Source organism: Somniosus microcephalus, chromosome 4 (assembly GCF_052327205.1).
Source record: "Somniosus microcephalus isolate GS21.2 chromosome 4, FLI_Smic_1.0, whole genome shotgun sequence".
NCBI lineage: Eukaryota > Metazoa > Chordata > Chondrichthyes > Squaliformes > Somniosidae > Somniosus > Somniosus microcephalus.
The window spans coordinates 320,533,108-320,552,255 of record NC_140990.1 but is presented as its reverse complement, the minus strand read 5'-3'; the positions used below and the strand labels follow the sequence as shown (position 1 = coordinate 320,552,255).

General features: G+C 48.5%; 1 protein-coding gene across 2 annotated transcripts in view; it reads left to right on the top strand.

The window, feature by feature from the left end:
• The window catches only part of cyp27a3 (cytochrome P450 family 27 subfamily A member 3), a 110,175-nt gene that overhangs the window by 66,215 nt on the left and 24,812 nt on the right, over nucleotides 1-19,148 (top strand). Inside the window, exon 4 of one of the 2 annotated variants that reach the window (XM_085986815.1) lies at nucleotides 14,778-14,975. The exons of the other annotated variant lie outside the window; for it this stretch is intronic. Within the exon in view, the coding sequence (XP_085842941.1) occupies nucleotides 14,778-14,975 (198 nt within the window). The remainder of the gene's footprint in view (nucleotides 1-14,777; nucleotides 14,976-19,148) is intronic. 2 annotated transcript variants of the gene reach the window in all.

Sequence of the window (19,148 nt, the reverse complement as noted above, 5' to 3'; positions counted from 1 at the left end):
AGAAGGAAAGGGGGAAATGAAAAGAGATAATGGAAAGTGGATGGCCATGATGGGGAAGAAGAAGGGAGAAGCTGGGAGGGACACTTTGTGGAGGCAGGAGTCGAGTGGCAGTATTAACGTGAGGGGGGGGAAGGGAAGAGGACCAGGGTCAGGGGAGGGCATGCAAGAGTGGGCCAGTTTAACTGGATTAGGGAGCGAAGTGCGTCACCTTAAATTGGCAAGTGAGAGGGACAAGTGTGCCGATATTAACTGGGAAGGATTGGAGAGGAGATTTTCCCTGTGAAAAGTTGGGAGTTGGATCTGGTTCAGTGTCCAGTGTGGTAGAGTGCCTTTGTGAATTGAGGGGGTGGGGTGGGAGCTGGTTGAACGTGTGACTGCGACCGCTGAGGCAACCTTTGAGTTAGCGACGGCCTGTTGAAAATCAAAATGTCCCTTTGTTACTTTTTTAAGACTAAAATAAAACTATTAATTGTGAAATATGAAATGGAACCAGAATGAACCATATTTCATGTTTATTTAAAAATGTTTTCTGAGGGAGCTACCCTCAGATCCGGCCCAGAAATGTCACAGCGAGTTGGCCCCGTCAATAGTTGGATCTCTTTTGAGGCTTTCCTCTACTTAGGTTTTTTTCTCCCTTCAATACAAGTCTTTTTTTTATCAATACAAGATCGCTGTGTATACTGACCACATAAGATACAAAGCCTTTGTCAAGCCTTGCATTCAAAGGCCAAGACTGCCTTTGAGTTGCCAGCATTGTTGAAGCTTTTGCTAGTTTTCTAGGTCTGGCCTGTGTGAAAAGCAGTGAAGCAAACACTAGCCAAGTATATCTGCTTAGATACAATCTCTTCAAATAAAAGCTGTGGCTCAGTGGGCAGCACTCTTGGTTCTGAGTTAACAAGGTTGTGGGTTCAAGGCCTGCTCCAAAATCCAGGCTGACACTCCCAGTGCAGTGCTGAGGGAGTGCGGCACTGTCAGAGGTGCCGTCTTTCAGATGAGACGTTAAACCGAGGCCCCGTCTGCCCTCTCAGGTGGGTGTAAAAGATCCCGCGACACTATTTTGAAGAAGAGCAGGGGAGTTATCCCCAATGTCCTGGGCCAATATTTATCCCTCAATCAACATCACTAAAAGACAGATTATCTGGTCAATATCACGTTGCTGTTTGTGGGAGCTTGCTGTGCGCAAATTGGCTGCCACGTTTCCTACATTACAACAGTGACTACACTTCAGAAGTACTTCATGGGCTGTAAAGTGCTTTGGGATGTCCTGAGGTTGTGAAAGGCGCTATATAAATGCAAGTCTTCTTTCTTTCTCTCCAATGACCCTTTTTGCAATGGGGGGAGACCAATGCTCCATGATGGAGTTAGGCAGGGAATTCCAGGATTTTACAGTTCTCTGTGTTAGAATTTATTTAAATCATGCATAAACTGTCTCAAGCTTTGACCAAGCACTCACCTGTTTTATGACCTCATTCAGCAGCTCATCTACAAAGAATCCTATTGGATTGGACTATCCTGTGGGATGTAAGATCAGTACCAATTGAATTATTCTCAAACCTTTTAAAAGAAAGAACTTGAATTTGCGTAGCTTTTTTCAAGACCTCAGGACATCCCAAAGCACTTTACAGCCAAAAAAGTGCTTTTGAGGTGTAGTCACCAATATCCCACTAAGGTGCGCGGCCGCGCACCAATCGGGAGGTCCCAAGCAGGCCACGCACCAATCGGGAGGTCCTGAGCAGGCCGAGCACCAATCTGGAGGTCCTGAGCAGGCCGAGCACCAATCGGGAGGTCCCGAACAGGCCGAGCACCAATCGGGAGGTCCCGAGTGTTGTGTATGTACCTTTAAGGGAATAACTGGTCTCAGACTGCAGTACCGGCAGTGACCACCCCTGTATAAAAGGCCCTAGCAGGCTTCTGTAGTTTCAGTTTCCAAGTTGTCTCCATTCAGTAAAGACTTGTTATAATCAACTCCTGCAGTCCGTGTCTCAATTATACACGGACATAATACTGGCGACGAGTAAGAAACGAACTTACCTGCAACTCGGCAGCACCTCAGACGACGTTATTGAAGGTCGGAGCTAGAAGAAAGAAAAAAAATAATAATCCAAAGAAACTCAAGAAACGGGCGTCGACCGTGGGCAACCGCCCTCCAAATCATCGAATTGAAAAATTGCAGGAGAGACTGTCGAGAGCCAGGCTTGGTTCTCCAGTCTGTGGTTTTCCAGCTAATCGGGCTGGTGGCAGGTAGTGCACTGATCCTTCCTGGGCTGCGGCGGGCTAGAGCTCGATCGGGTGGCTCTGCAACGGGGCCGGACAGCGAGTCGGGAAGCAAAGAGAGAGAGAGAGGGTGGAGCACACAGGGCGCGGCCGGTGCTTCGAAGCCGGGCAGCGTTCGGACCTAAGAAGAGGGAGGGAAGTGTCTCAGAGGGTCCGCTCCACGACTGGAACGGTTCTTCAATTAACGGAGCAAATATTGAAGCGCGATAGAAAAATAAAAATACCGCGGAGAGCGGCGTTGGCAGCAGCGATCGGGGAGGCGCGAAGACCATAGGGCGTCGCCATTACAGGATAGTAAAATAAATATAATCGCCAGCAACAGCGTTGGCAGCAGTGGCGGGAAAGCGCGGGAGGCGCCATCTTAACTCGGCGGGGAAGAAGGAAAAGCGCGGGAGGCGCCATCTTAGATTTTCAAGATGCCAAAGACTGGCGATATCACTGCCTTCGATAATGCAATAGAAGACTGGACCACGTATGTGGAAAGAGTCGAGGTATATTGCGAGGCAAACGAAATAGCTGATGAGAAAAAGGCATCGGTATTGCCAAATTTAATGGGCGCAAGAACGTACGGATCTGATTACTCCAGCCAAACCGAAGGCGAAGAGTTTTAACGAAATTGTTGCTATCCTACAGGAACACCTAAATCCTACACCGCTGCTGATAGCAGAAAGATTTAAATTCCACAGGAGAAATCAGCATAAAAATGAGAGCAATGCTGATTACCTTACGGAACTACGCAAGCTATCAAAGCACTGCCAGTTCGGAGCAGGACTGGCAGATACCTTACGGGACAAATTTGTCTGTGGACTCCTGAGTGAAGGAACCCAGAAGAGGTTACTCTCAGAGAAAGAGCTGATGCTAGATAAGGCTTTCAGCGTGGCAGTATCGTATGAAGCAGCAGCAAGGGGAGCTGCGGAAATACAACAAAAGCCACAGGAATACGGCACCCACGAAATGACACGGGCATTTGCAAAATGTTATCGCTGCGGCAGAACAAACCATGACCAGAAGGACTGCTGGTCCAAGGACAAAATATGCAGGCAATGCAGAAAGATGGGACACATTGCACGAGGTTGCAGGTCTGGGAAGAAGACCAACGACAACAAAAAGGCTACTAAGGAACCGTACAGGAAAGTACAAAAGATGACGGACAGTAGTTCCGAAGACCAGATGAGCGATAGTGAATCCGGGAACAAGAGACTAAGCTGTCTCAAACTTCACAACGTAATCGCAAAAGAGGATCACCGAACCATTTGGGTCGCCTTCACGATAGCAGGGTCCCAAGTCAAAATGGAATTGGATACAGGATCAGCTCTAACCGTCATGAATCGACGAGACTACGAGCGGCTATTCTCACACATACCCTTGAGAGAGACATCCATTGTCTTGAGGACGTATACGGGGCAAAAAGTATACCCCAGAGGAAAAATAAGGGTGCCTGTCGAATACAACGGCAAGAAAATACGGAAATTGTATCTCTACATTCTGCAAGATGGTAGACCACCGTTATTGGGACGTGAATGGATCAGAAAGATAAGTTTAGACTGGCACTCCATTCAGGCACTGACGGTGGCTGGTAAAAAGGATGACGACGTCACTCCTGGACGATTGTCAACAATCTTAGCTGACGCCAAAGAGGTATTTCAACAAGAACTGGGCACTCTTAAAGGCGTAACCGCCTCGATAAAGAGGAGAATGCAATTCCCAAGTTTTTCAAAGCAAGACCGGTAACATATGCAATTCGCCCAGCCGTCGAGGCAGAGCTGGAGAACCTGGAGAATGCAGGCGTGTTATCTAAGGTAGACTGGAGCGAGTGGGCGACATCCATCGTTCCTGTCATGAAAAAAACGTTAAACAATAAGTCTGAGGAGCCAAGGAAGGTTCGCATCTGTGGAGACTTCAAGGTGACGGTGAACCCAGTCCTTCACACAGTACAACATCCTCTTCCAATGATAGAAGATATCTTCGCCTCACTATCTGGAGGGAAGCGTTTTACAAAAATTGACCTAGCACAAGCATATTTGCAGATGGAGGTTGAAGAATCCTCTAGGAAGTATCTCACGATAAACACTCACAAAGGTCTTTACCAGTATAATCGACTGGTATTCAGAGTAGCATCAGCTCCGGCGATATGGCAAAGAGCGATGGAACAAGTCCTGCAAGGGATTCCGGGGACTCAGTGTTACTTGGACGACATCCTAGTGACAGGTGAAGATGACAGTGAACACCTTGCCAACCTAGAGCAGGTGCTCACTAGACTACGTGAACATGGGCTACGAGCCAATCGCCCCAAGTGCGAGTTTTTTAAGAAACAGATATCGTATTGTGACCACGTGATTGATGAAGAGGGGTTGCATAAGTCCCCTGACAAAATTGAAGCGGTAGTTAAGGCTCCAGCGCCTGAAAATGTGTCGCAACTGAGGTCATTCCTCGGATTGGTGAATTACTACCATAAGTTTTTGCCGAATTTGTCCACAATTCTGCATCCACTGAACGCCCTACTACGAACGGGAGTAGCATGGAAATGGAGCGATGAATGCAAGCGGGCCTTTCAGAAGAGTAAGGACCTAATCACTTCAAGAGAAGTATTGGCTCACTACAACCCATCACTACCGATAAGACTGGCGTGTGATGCGTCTCCCTACGGCATTGGGGCGGTACTGTCACACAAATTCCTTGATGGTTCAGAGAGGCCGATAGCTTTTGCGTCACGCTCGTTAACTTCAGCCGAGCGTAACTACGCCCAGATTGACAGAGAGGCCCTCAGCCTGGTGTAGGGGGTGAAGAAGTTCAATCACTACCTGCACGGTCAGAAATTTACTCTACTAACTGATCATCAACCTCTCGTCTCCATTTTCAACCCTCAGAAGGGCGTACCGATAATGACGGCACAACGGCTACAGAGGTGGTCCCTTTTCCTAGGGGCTCACCAATATGACATCGAGTACAAAGGAACTAAACAGCATGGGAATGCTGATGGATTGTCGCGCCTACCGTTGCCGACGGTGGAAGAAGAAGGCAGTGGATCCAGTGGAGTTATTCCACTCGACTATAGTCGAATGTTTCCTTGTGACGAATGCAAACATAGAAAAGGAAACACGAAATGACCCGACACTCTCCTGGGTATCTGATTTAACGGTGAAGGGATGGCCAGCACATGGCGAACCACCGCTGCCAGCATTCTCGCCGAGAAGAGAACAGCTGTCAGTGTGCAGAGGAACCTTGATGTGTGGATCCAGAGTAGTAATTCCACCCAAATTGAAGGATAGAGTGCTCAATGAGCTTCATGAGGGTCATCTGGGAGGGGTAAAAATGAAGAATTTAGCCAGAGCGTTTGTGTGGTGGCCGGGAATCGATAGAGAAATCGAAGAGATGACCAAGAGCTGTACAGGATGCCAGAAGGTCCAAAACGCCCCACCACAAGCCCCTCTACATCCATGGGAGTGGCCCTCATCTCCATGGAAAAGGGTGCACATTGATTTTGCTGGTCCCTTTATGGACTCGATGTTTTTAATTGCGGTGGATGCACATTCAAAGTGGCCAGAGGTAATAAAAATGTCCTCAACCACCACAGAAAAAACTATCACAGTCTTACGAACCATATTCGCCAGGAATGGGCTGCCTGAACAGATTTGCTCTGACAATGGACCACAGTTTGTGTCTGAAGAGTTCCGGAGGTTCTTAAAGAACAATGGTGTTAAGCATTACACATCCGCCCCATATCATCCAGCCACTAACGGATTGGCCGAGAGGTTTGTTCAAACATTCAAGAAGGCTATCAAGGCAATGTGTAATGAAGATATACCCCTACAACACAAGGTGGATAACTTCTTGTTTGCCTACCGGAATGCGACACATGCGGTTACCAACCAAACTCCAGCCATGATGTTCTTCAATCGAAGACTACGATGCCGCTTGGATTTGGTTAAGCCAAACGTCAGAAGAGATGTGGAGAACAGGCAGCTTCAGAATATGAATGAAAGGCCGACCAGGAATTTTAAGATAGGTCAACCAGTTTTGGCCCGGGACTACCGCACAGAGAAATGGCAGCCAGGAAAGATCTGTACACGGCAAGGACCTCTAATGTATACCGTGGATGTTGGGGAGAGCATTGTAAGATGCCATGCTGACCAGATTCTAGAGTCACTGGAAAACGTCAACTCCACACCACGATCTGATACACCTGACGATGAAACCGAAGTACCAATTGCATCTACCGCAGAATCGGTGATATTGGAAGCAGACGAACCAAACAACAACATTGATCCCGACTCAACCTTGCCAGAAGAACCTGATATCCCAAAGAAGCGTTATCCAGACAGAATCAGGAAGCCTCCTCAAAGACTGAACTTATAATTGCTTAACTTCAACCAATGTATCTCGCAACCGTAATTGTAATTGTAATTAGTTATTATTTAGTTGTTAAATGAATGTTATGTACTGTTTATCTAAAAGGGGAGGAATTGTTGTGTATGTACCTTTAAGGGAATAACTGGTCTCAGACTGCAGTACCGGCAGTAACCACCCCTGTATAAAAGGCCCTAGCAGGCTTCTGTAGTTTCAGTTTCCAGGTTGTCTCCATTCAGTAAAGACTTGTTATAATCAACTCCTGCAGTCCGTGTCTCAATTATACACGGACATAATACCGAGGAGGCCACGCACCAATCGGGAGGTCCCGAACAGGCCGAGCACCAATCGGGAGGTCCCGAGCAGGCCGAGCACCAATCAGGAGGTCTTGAGCAGGCCATGCACCAATCGGGAGGTCCCGAGCAGGCCTAGCACCAATCGGGAGCTCCCGAGCAGGCCGAGCACCAATCGGGAGGTTCCGAGCCGGCCCGTGCACCAATCGGGAGATCCCGAGCAGGCCGCTCACCAATTGGGAGGTCCCGAGCAGGCTAAGCACCAATCGGGAGGTCCCGAGCAGGCCAAGCACCAATCTGGAGGTCCCGAGCAGGCCAAGCACCAATCTGGAGGTCCCGAGCAGGCCAAGCACCAATCGGGAGGTCCCGAGCAGGCCAAGCACCAATCGGGAGGTCTCGAGCAGGCCGCCCACCAATCGGGAGGTCCCGAGCAGGCCACCCACCAATCAGGAGGTCCCAAGCAGGCCGCGGATCAATCTGGAGGTCCCAAGCAGGCCGCCCACCAATCGGGAGGTCCCGAGCAGGCCACCCACCAATCAGGAGGTCCCGAGCAGGCCGCAGACCAATCGGGAGGTCCCGCGCAGCTGCTGCCACTGCAAAAGATACCGTGCGTGCGCAGCCGTGCAGCAAATTTCAAGGGACCGCGCACCAAAATAAAATTAGAGGGAACATTGGTAGTCACTGTTGTAATGTAGGGGAAACGTGACAGCCAATTTGCGCACAGCAAGGCTCCACAAACAGCAGTGCAATAAATGACCAGATAATCTGTTTTTGGAGGAGTTGATTGAGGGATGAATATTGACCAGAATGCCAGAGAGAAATCCCCTGCTCTTCTTCACATAGCACCATGCGATCTTTTTGCATCCACCCGAGAGGCCAGATAGGACCACAGCGTAACATCTGACCCTACAGGCGGCACCTCTGAGGGTGCAGCACTCCCTGCAGCACTCCCCTGAAGTGCCAGCCTAGATTTTTTTTTGTGCTTATGACTCGTGGAGAAACAGAGCTTGGACCCTTGAACCTTCTGACTCAGAGGCAAGAGTGCTTGCCCCACTGAGCCATGGCTGACATCTTAAAACAACCTTCTGTAACGCCCTATGGGAAATTGTGTTGGATGCACGTACTGAACACCCATCTGCGACAGCACGAGTCAAGGACTGAGCTCCCCTTTTTTTTCAGCAGTTGGCCGGACCTTGACTCGGGTTGTGCATGGTTTCCAAGGGTGATGCACGTTCTGATAATAATTAGTTATCATTCAGCATTTCATAAGCTGCAGTTCAAAGAGCGATCTCGGCGATACCTCCTTTCCTTCGATTCTGTATAATATCTTTCTTTCACTCCATCGGGCCGTGTTTTTCCCCTTACCCCTGTGTCAGATAATGTAGGGCACGTTTGAATACAGGAAGGAGTCTGCTGACTTGGTATTGAAAGGTTGACGTACCCCTTGTTATCTCTGGTTCCATCGATCCTGGGCTCCACCTGTGAACTGCGCAGCCAAGAATTTCCCAAACTGTTTTGCAGCAGGCAGTCTAACCTCCGCAGTGTTATATTGTTACAGGATTTCCTATAATTGTAATTGCACTGCAGGAAACTTTTTTTATCCGGCACCGACGGGACCGGAGTGCTGCCGGTTGATCAAAAAGTCTGGATTACAGAGAGGTATACTTACTAAGGTATGAGAGCCCCGTACATGGCCACAGATCCAGGCGTCCCTGTTGCATGGCAACAGGTGCAGGAACCCCGGTTACACGGCTACTAATATGAAGTAAAACTTACCTGAACCTACTCCTGAATTTTGCCGGTTAAGAGAGATTTCCAGTTATTTAGGTGCCGGTAAAAAGAGAGTTTCCTGTTTATGGTTTAGGGCACGGTAGTGTAGCGGTTATGTTCCTTGTCTACTAATCTCATGACTTAGACCAATAATCCAGAGTTCAATTCCCACCACTGGCAATATGAGCAGTTAAATTCAGTTTAAAACTATCTGTAAATAAAAAGCTGGTATCAGTGAAAGTGACCATAAGATTGTCAGATTATTGTTAAGACCCAACTGGTTTCCTACATTACAACAGTGAGTGACTACACTTCAAAAGCACTTTGTTGGCTGTAAAGTGCTTTGAGACGTCCAGTGGTCGTGAAAGGCGCGATAGAAATGCAAGCCTTTCTTTTCTTTAATGTCCCTTTTAGGGAAGGAAATCTACCGTCCTTACCCAGTCTGGCCTATATATGTGACTCCAGGCTCACACCAACGTGGTTGACTCTTAACTGCCCCTCTGAAGTGGCCCAGCAAGACACTCAGTTGCATCAAAGCACTAGAAGACCCACTACTACCAACTCAGGGGGCAGGATTTTCATTGGGCTGTGGAGTCGGGATTGGAGGCGTGGGGGGGTGGGGGGGGGTTAAAATCCCGAAATCAGGGGTCCCGACCCCTTCCCGCACCCAAACCCGCCTCCATGCCAGTTTCAAAGGAGGCGGGTACCCGCCCCGCACTGGGACCCGCCTACCAGAGGCGGGAAGGGATTAGTGCCAATTAACTGCCTGTTAACAGGTAGTTAACAGGCAGTTTTTAGCCTAATCCCTATTTTTGATGTTGAAGTGTGGGATTCCCGACGGCTCCAAACCACGCCACGTTAGAGGAGTCGGGCCGTCGGGTTCAAGGACTTGGAGGGGTCGAGGTGTCGGTGTTCAGGTGAGTGATGTGTGCATGAGTGCAAAGGTAAGTGTGTTTGGTGTGTCTAAAGTGATTAAATAAGTTTTACATACCTTTTCAGCCTTCCTTCCTTTAGGTTTCAGGAGTCCATCATCTAACCGGCACAGAAAGCAGAATGGCTGCGAACTGTCAAAAGTGACATCCTTCAGCTTTCTGTGCAGGAGAGATTTCTAACTGAGTCTGTGGAGAAGGACTCAGGTTAGAAGTAAGACTGTCAGTGTTTGACAGCTTCAAACAGCTGTGAAACGCTGATATTTCATCTGTCAAAAGCTCTTGACAGATGACATTTCAGCCTGTGATGTCACCTGATGCTGTGTGGCCCTTAATTGGCCTGCTGAGCCCGCTGGGCGGGTTCAACAAGGTCAATCAAGTTAAAATCGTGTGGATTGGCCGCATCTCGATGGAGGTGGGACTACAACACTGAAAGTTGTAGTCCCGCCTCCAACCCGACTCCTCAGTTAAATTCCTGCCCAGGGCATCGAGGGAAGGGCAATAAATGCCAGCGACGACCGACATCCGAGAATTAATTTTTTTAAAATTAAAATTGGCAGGGAAATTTACCTGTGTATGATTATGGCAAAAGGAATTAGGAAAGATGGTGATCTATAGGAATATGGAAAGAATGATTAAGGAAAAAGGAATATACAGGAGTGGAATAGACTATTGCAGCCAATCTGGCTGTTCCCAAAGTTCATCAAATACTGTACCTGGTGTCAGCTGTGTCTCCGTGGTAGCCACTGTTCCCTCTTTTTTGTTCTGTGCTGCCCCTTAAGCATGCGTGGTTTTTTGTATTGAAAAGCCGGCTGCGGGGGTTCCCTGGAGCGCTGCGGGGCCGCGCAGCTTAGGGGGGAACCCTTGGTGGTAGCACTCTCTCGCCTCTCAGTCAGAAGGTCACGGGTTCAAGTCGAGACACAAAAATCTAGGCTGACACTCCCAGCGCAGTGCTGAGGGAGGTGCCGCACCGAAGGTGCCGTCTTTCAGATGAGATGTTAAACCGAGGCTTCAAATCTATCTAATTTGAAGAAGAGCAATGGGAGTCCTCCCCGGTGTCCTGGCCCAATATTTATCCCTCAACCAACATCACTGACGTAAGGAAACTACTGGGCACTTGGTCTAAGCGTTAATCAAAGCTTTAACCAACTGTTTTTCATCATGGAGATCTAGTTGTGTCCTTCACTAGTTCCTGTTAAAGAATGTCCTGAGCAAGCTGGGCCCATGCCCGAGTATTTATACTCTCCCTGGACAGCACCACCAGCAGGCCGCCCAGTATTATTTCATAAGTCATTTCCACATGAATGACAAGATTCATGTCAATCACTAAGACAGATTATCTGGTCATTATCACATTGCTGTTTGTGGGAGCTTGCTGTGCACAAATTGGCTGCCGCGTTTCATGCATTACCACAGTGACTTACACTTCACAAAAATGTACTTAATTGGCTGTAAGTTAAGTGCATTGGGACGTTTTGCTAGGTTAAAGGCCTGATAACTGCAACTTGTTGTTGTAAAGCACTTTGGGATGTCTCGAGGTTGTGAAAGGTGCTATATAAAGGAAAGAAAGAGCGCTTGTTTTGGGAGCCTCGTATTGGGCATGCAGACAATGTGGCCCGTCTATCGGAGCTGATCGAGCGTGGTCAAAGCTTCGATGCTGGGGATGTTGGCCTGAGCGAAAACACTGACGTTGGTGCGCCTATCCTGCCAATGGATTCGCAGGATCTTGCGGCGGCAGCGTTGGTGGTACCTCCAGCGCTCTACTCGGAGCTCCGGCACGGCAAGAGAGCCCCAGGTGGGCAGAGGAAACGCTTCAAGGACACCCTCAAAGCCTCCTTGGAAAAAGTGTAAGATCCCCACCGACACCTGGGAATCCCTGGCCCAAACCCGCACAAAATTGAGGAGAAGCATCCGGGAAGGTGCTGAACACCTCGAGTCTCTTCGCCGGGAGCAAGCGGAAGCCAAGCGCAGGCAGCGCAAGGAGCGCACGTCAACCCAAGCACCCCACCCACCCGCCCCTTCAACCACTGTCTGCCCCACCTGTGACAGAGACTGTAGGTCCCGCATTGGACTCATCAGTCACCTGCGAACTCATTTTTAATGTGGAAGCAAGTCATCCTCGGTTCCGAGGGACTGCCTAAGAAGAAGAAGAAGATAAAAGAAAGACTTGCATTTATACAGTGCCTTTCATGACCACCGGATGTCTCAAAGCGCTTTGCAGCCAATGAAGTATTTTTTTTTAAAGTGTAGTCTCTGTTGTAATGTGGGAAACGCGGCAGCCAATTTGCGCACAGCAAGCTCCCAGAAACAGCAATGTGATAATGACCAATATATATTAATGATCTAGATGAGGAAACTAGATGTGATATTTCCAAGTTTGCAGACGACACAAAGCTGGGTGGGCGTGTGTGCTGTGAGGAGGATGCAGAGAAACTCCAGTATGATTTGGACAGGTTGGGTGATTGGGCAGATGCATGGCAGATGCAGTATAATGTGGATAAATGCGAGGTTATCCACTTTGGTGGCAAAAACAGGAAGGCAGATTATTATCTGAATGGTAATAGATTGGGAAAAAGGGAAGTGCACCAGTCGCTGAAGGTAAGCATGCAGGTGCAGCAGGCGGTTAAGAAGGCAAATGGTATGTTGGCCATCATAGCGAGAGGATTCGAGTACAGGAGCAAGGATGTCTTGCTGTAGTTGTACAGTGTGTAGGGGGTTTCTCTTGCTTGCCCTGGTCTCCTGCCAGGCTTCTTGCAATAATTACCCGTGAGTGGTTCGACCCACTCGCCCCTACGGTTCTCCACCTTGGACTTAGGTGCAGGGAGCTGTAGTGCAGAAAAACTCAATAGACCAGGTCGAATAGCACGAAATGGATGCTTTTATTGAACAGTTTGCAGCATTATAAAATACATGTCATATGCACAGATTAAAGCAACTACAAGCATGCACACATCTATAAACTTAACTCTATAGAAATGGGGAACACACGGCACATCAAAAAAGGGGTAACACATTACAACTGCCCTTAACCCCCTCCCCTAGACCTAACTAAGTTTCGATTTGAGGAACTCGGGATCATGCTCACCACTTTAAGAATTGCGAAAAGGGGTTTGCAGCCTTTCGACACAGCTTTCCGTCGTCACGTGGGTTTCGAAGGTTCTGGCGCAGCTTGTTTTCCTCTTGGTTCTCCTGCAATGAGCGCTCGCCGATGTGATGTTGAGACGCTGGAGTGCTGGGCCCTGAGTGTCTTCTTCTCCGGTCTGGGTCGTCGATCTCCCGATGGTCTTCCCCGGGGCAGTACGCTGGTCCCAAATGGCTTTCTTTATACAGTCATAATATCCTTCTGATTTGGAGCAGAGCTGGAGTACAGGGTGTCTTCTTCTTCGGCCTGGGTCGTCGATGATCTCCCGACAAAAGTACCCGGGCCACCCTCGTCGCCTTCCCGTCGTGGCCGGGCTTTGCCTGCCCGAACACCGAACACGTTCCGAACCGAAGTGCTGTGTGAAGGTCTCTGATGGTCTTGAAGCGTCTCACCGAAGAAGTTTAAGAAGCAGTACCGTAGGAGTTCCGAAGCTACTCCGAAGCGTACTCATGGACCTTTTCAATCCACAGTTATACCCTTTTGGAACATTCTTATCTCCCGCCAAATCATAGTCCTGTCTTTGTAATAATTTTGGCGGGCAGAACTCTCTGCAGGGGTGTTTTGTCTTCATAACGGGAGTTGGTGATAGCTTAACTGGCCTTCCTGGGCCGATAATGTCTTTGCTTTGTCACCGTAACTTGGTTTGTATATTGATCGGTCTGGAGATTGCCCTGGATGGCTGTTAAACGGCTTTCCTTTGTACAGTAAATGGGTTAAAGTGTTCATTCAATTGTCCGCCCATTTCTTGATGGGTCTCATCCTGCTACCCAAATCTGTCCTGTACTTATAATCTAATCAAATATGTATACTCAGTTCCATGAGTTTCGGCTTCCCGAAACTGGTTTTCGCGAGCTTTAATGCCCTCAATCCACAAGCCTGTCTGGCTTGCAGTAACAGAAATTCAAATGGTCCCAGAAGCTGGTCACGAGGTCTGGCGGCCATTTTGTGTGCCCTTTTATCAAAGGTTTCTCTGTACAAGCTTCTTTTGGTCAATAAAGCTGTCTTATTAACCCTGATTTCCTGCGTGATTATTTAATGAAAATTTCGAATCTTACAAGGGCCTCGGTGAGATCACACCTTGAGTATTGTGTGCAGTTTTGGTCAACTTATCTGAGGAAGGATGTTCTTGCCATGGAGGGAGTGCAGCGAAAATTCACCAGACTGATACCTGGGATGGCAGGAATGACATATGAAGAGCGATTGGGTCTATTATGCTTATATTCGCTAGAGTTTAGAAGAATGAGAAGGAATCTCATTGAAACTTATAAAATTCTAACAGGATTAGACAGACTAGATGCAGGAAGGATGTTCCTGATGGCTGGGGAGTCCAGAACCAGGGGTCACAGTCTAAGGATAAGGGGTAAGCCATTTAGGACTGAGATGAGGAATTTCTTCACCCAGAGAGTGGTGAACCTGTGGCATTCTCTACCACAGAAGGCAGTTGAGGCCAATTCATTAAATATATTCAAGAAGGAGTTAGATATATTTCTTAAGGCTAAAGGGATCAAGGGATATGGGGAGAAAGCAGGGACAGGGTACTGAATTTGGATGATCAGCCATGATCTCATTAAATGGCGGAGCAGGCTCGAGGGGCCAACTGGCCTACTCCTGCTCCTATCTTCTATGTTTCTATGACCAGATAATCTGTTTTTGTTATGTTGGTTGAGGGATAAATATTGGCCCAGGACACCGGGGATAACTCCCCCTGCTCTTCTTCGAATTAGTGGCCGTGGGATCTTTTACGTCCACCTGAGAGAGCAGACGGGGCCTCGGTTTTAGCGTCTCCTCCGAAAGACGGCACCTCCAACAGTGCAGCACTCCCTCAGTACTGGCACTTGGGAGTGTCAGCCTAGCTTTATGTGCTCAAGTCTCTGGAGTGGGGACTTGAACCCACAGCCATTCTGAACTCAGGGGCGAGAGCGCTACCCCCTGAGCTACGGCTGTCGCAAGGCTTTCTTTAATTTGAGTCCTACTGGTTTTGCCAACGATACTGATGTGTTTTTGTGCTTTGCCTTTTCCCAGCAATCTGCACTATACTGTTTGAAACAAGGATGGGATGTCTGGAAGAAGAGATTCCTGAGGAAACGCAGAAGTTCATCGAGGCCGTGTTTGAGATGTTCCGTGTCTCCGCCCTTTTAATCTTCTTTCCAAAGGCAATGTGGCCATATCTGTCCTACTGGAAAAAGTTTGTAGCTGCGTGGGACTATCTCTTTTACATCAGTAAGATGAAGTTAGTTGCAGTGAAATACTTAGTGAGATTCTTGTTCTTTAGTTGAACAAGTTTAAAAATGAACAACAACAACATGCCCAGGATCCCCTCCCCCCGGCAATATTAAGAACTGCAACCGTAAAAGCCAGATGATCCCCCAGAATGGTCTAGTCAATAGTGGCAATCAGCAAACGATTTGAGGGCCCTCGGGCACAGTGCGATACATTGTCCGATTGATGGCGTTCATGCCTGAACTAATGCCCTTGGACTGCATTCCTGTGTGCATGGTTTTTAGCCAGGCCTTAACTGGGTAATGTTTAAAATAAATGGGTTAATGATGACCTAAAAACAGCACCCAGAAACAGTACAATGGGCATGCTGAGGGTCTGTAGGTAAAGATTGCCTGATGGTAAATATACTCCAGGGAGGTTTAAGTACTCAGGTCACAATCAAACTCCCAGATAGGGTCTGACTCCCACTGGTCTCCTGGACCCAAGGCTCTGACTCCCACTGGTCTGCTGGACCCAAGGCTCTGACCCCCACTGGTCTCCTGGACCCGAGGGTCTGACTCCCACTGGTCTCCTGGACCCGAGGCTCTGACTCCCACTGGTCTCCTGGACCCGAGGGTCTGACCCCCACTGGTCTGCTGGACCCGAGGCTCTGACTCCCACTGGTCTCCTGGACCCGAGGGTCTGACCCCCACTGGTCTGCTGGACCCAAGGCTCTGACCCCCACTGGTCTCCTGGACCCGAGGGTCTGACTCCCACTGGTCTCCTGGACCCGAGGCTCTGACTCCCACTGGTCTCCTGGACCCGAGGGTCTGACCCCCACTGGTCTGCTGGACCCGAGGCTCTGACTCCCACTGGTCTGCTGGACCCGAGGCTCTGACCCCCACTGGTCTGCTGGACCCAAGGGTCTGACCCCCACTGGTCTGCTTGACCTGAGGCTCTGACCCCCACTGGTCTCCTGGACCCGAGGCTCTGACCCCCACTGGTCTCCTGGACCTGAGGATCTGACTCCCACTGGTCTGCTGGACCTGAGGGTCTGGCTCCCACTGGTCTACTGGTCCTGCGAGCCTGACTCCCACTGGTCTGCTGGACCTGAGGGTCTGACTCCCTGGTCTCCTGGACCTTAGTGTACAACTCCCACTTGTCTGCTGGATCTTTGGTTCCCACTCCAACTGGTCTGCTGGATCTGAGGGTCTGACTCCCACTTATAAGAACATAAGAACTAGGAGCAGGAGTCGGCCATTTGGCCCCTCGAGCCTGCTCCGCCATTCAATAAGATCATGGCTGATCATCGACCTCAACTCCACTTTCCTGCACTATCCCCATATCCCTTGATTCCCTTAATATTCATAGAGTCATAGAATCATAACGGCACAGAAGGAGGCCATTCGGCCCATCGAGTCCGTGCCGGCTCTCTGTAGAGCAATCCAGTCAGTCCCATTCCCCCACTCTATCCCTGTAGCCCTGCAAGTTTATTTTCCTCAAGTGCCTATCCAGTCTCCCCTTGAAAACATTGAGTGTCTCCGCTTCCACCACTTCCTGCGTAAAAAAGTTTTTCCTCATATCCCCCATGTATCTCTTGCCCAAAACCTTAAATCTGTGTCCCCTAGTCCTTGTACCATCAATTAGTGGGAACAGCCTTTCCCCGTCTAGCCTATCCAAACCCGTCATAATCTTGTACACCTCTATCAAATCACCCCACAACCTCCTTTGCTCTAATGATCTATCAAAAATCTATTTATCTCTGTCTTGAATATACTCAATGACTGAGCCTCCACAGCCCTCTGGGGTAAAGAATTACAAAGATCCACCACCTTCTGAGTGAAGAAATTTCTCATCTCAGTCTTAAATGGCCGGCCCCGTATTCTGAGACTGTGACCCCTGGTTCTAGACTCCCCAGCCAGGGGGAACATCCTCCCTGCATCTACCCTGTCAAGCCCTGTAAGAATTTTGTACGTTTCAATGAGAGAATATAGGTCTAGTCTACTCGACCTCTCCTCATAGGACAATCCTCCCGTCCCAGGAACCAGTCTGGTGAACCTTCATTGCACTCCCTCTATGACAAGTAAGGTAAGGAGACCAAAACTGTACACAATACCCCAGGTGTGGTCTCACCAGGGCCCTATATAATTGCAGTAAAACATCTTACTCTTATACTCAAATCCTCTTGTAATAAAGGCCAACATACCATTTGCTTTCCTAATTGCTTGCTGTGCCTGCATGTTCACTTTGTGATTAGAAACATAGAAGATAGGAGCAGGAGTAGGCCATTCGGCCCCTCGAGCCTGCTCCGCCATTCAATGAGATCATGGCTGATCATCAAAATTCAGTACCCTGTCCCTGCCTTCTCCCCGTATCCCTTGATCCCTTTAGCCTTAAGAAATATATCTAACTCTTGTACAAGGACACCCAGGTCCCTCTGAACACCAACATTTCCCAATCTCTCACCATTTAAAAAAATACTCTGATTTCTATTTTTCCTACCAAAGTGGATAACTTCACATTTCTCCACATTATATTTCATTTGCCATGTTCTTGCCCACTCACTTATCCTGTCTATATCCCCTTGAAGCCTCCTTGCATCCTCCTCACAACTTACATTCCCTCCCAGCTTTGTATCAGCAGCAAATTTGGATATATTACATTTGGTCCCCTCATCCAAATCATTGATATAGATTGTGAATAGCTGAGGCCCAAGCACTGATCCTTGTGGTACCCCACAAGTTACAGCCTGCTAACCCGAAAATGACCCGTTTATTCCTACTCTCTGTTTTCTGTCTGTTAACCAATCCTCAATCCATGCTAGTATATTACCCCCCAATCCCATGAGCCCTAATTTTGTTTAATAACCTCTTGTGTGGCTCCTTATCGAATGCCTTCTGAAAATCCAAATCACCACATCCACTGGTTCCCCCTTATCTATTCTGCTAGTTACAACCTCAAAAAACTCTAACAGATTCGTCAAACACGATTTCCCTTTCATAAATCCGCGCTGACTCTGCCCAATCCTATTATTATTTTCTAAGTGCCCTGTTAATAATAGATTCTAGCATTTTCCCTACTACTGATGTCAGGCTAACTGGTCTGTACTTCCCCATTCTCTCTCTCCCTCCTTTCTTAAATAGTGGGGTTATATTTGCCAAGTTCCAATCTGCAGGAACTGTTCCAGAATCTATGGAATTTTGGAAAATGACAACCAATGCATCCACTATCTCTATAGCCACCTCTTTCAAAACCCTAGGATGTAGGCCATCAGGTCCAGGATATTTATTGGCTTTCAGTCCTATTAATTTCTCCAGTACTATTTTTTTACTAATACTAATTTCTTTCAGTTCCTCATTCTCGTTAGAGCCTTGGTTCCCAACTATTTCCGGGAAGTTTTTTGCGTCTTCTTCCGTGAAGACAGACACAATGGGGTCGATTTTCAGTGTGCCGTGAGGCGGGCTTTTAGGCGTTCGGGGGTCATAGAGTCATAGAGTAATACAGCACGGATAGAGGCCCTTCGGCCCATCGTGTCCGCGCCGGCCATCAAGCCCTGTCTAATCTAATCCCATATTCCAGCATTTGGCCCGTAGCCTTGTATGCTATGGCATTTCAAGTGCACATCCAAATGCTTCTTAAATGTTGTGAGGGTTTCTGCCTCCACAACCCTTTCAGGCAGTGAGTTCCAGACTCCAACCACCCTCTGGGTGAAAAAGTTCTTTCTCAAATCCCCTCTAAACCTCCCGCCCTTTACCTTGAATCTATGCCCCCTAGTTATTGACCCCTCTACTAAGGGAAAAAGCTCCTCAGCATCCATCCTATCTATGCCCCTCATAATTTTGTACACCTCAATCATGTCCCCCCTCAGCCTCCTCAGCTCCAAGGAAAACAAACCCAACCTGCCCAGTCTCTCCTCATAGCTGAAGCGCTCCAGCCCTGGTAACATCCTGGTGAACCTCCTCTGCACCCTCTCTAACGCGATCACATCCTTCCTGTAGTGTGGCGACCAGAACTGCACACAATATTCCAGCTGTGGCCTAACCAGTGTTTTATACAGCTCCATCATAACCTCCTTGCTCTTATATTCAATGCCTCGGCTAATGAAGGCAAGTATCCCATATGCCTTTTTTACCACCTTATCCACCTGTTCCGCCGCCTTCAGGGATCTGTGTACATGCACACCCAGATCCCTCT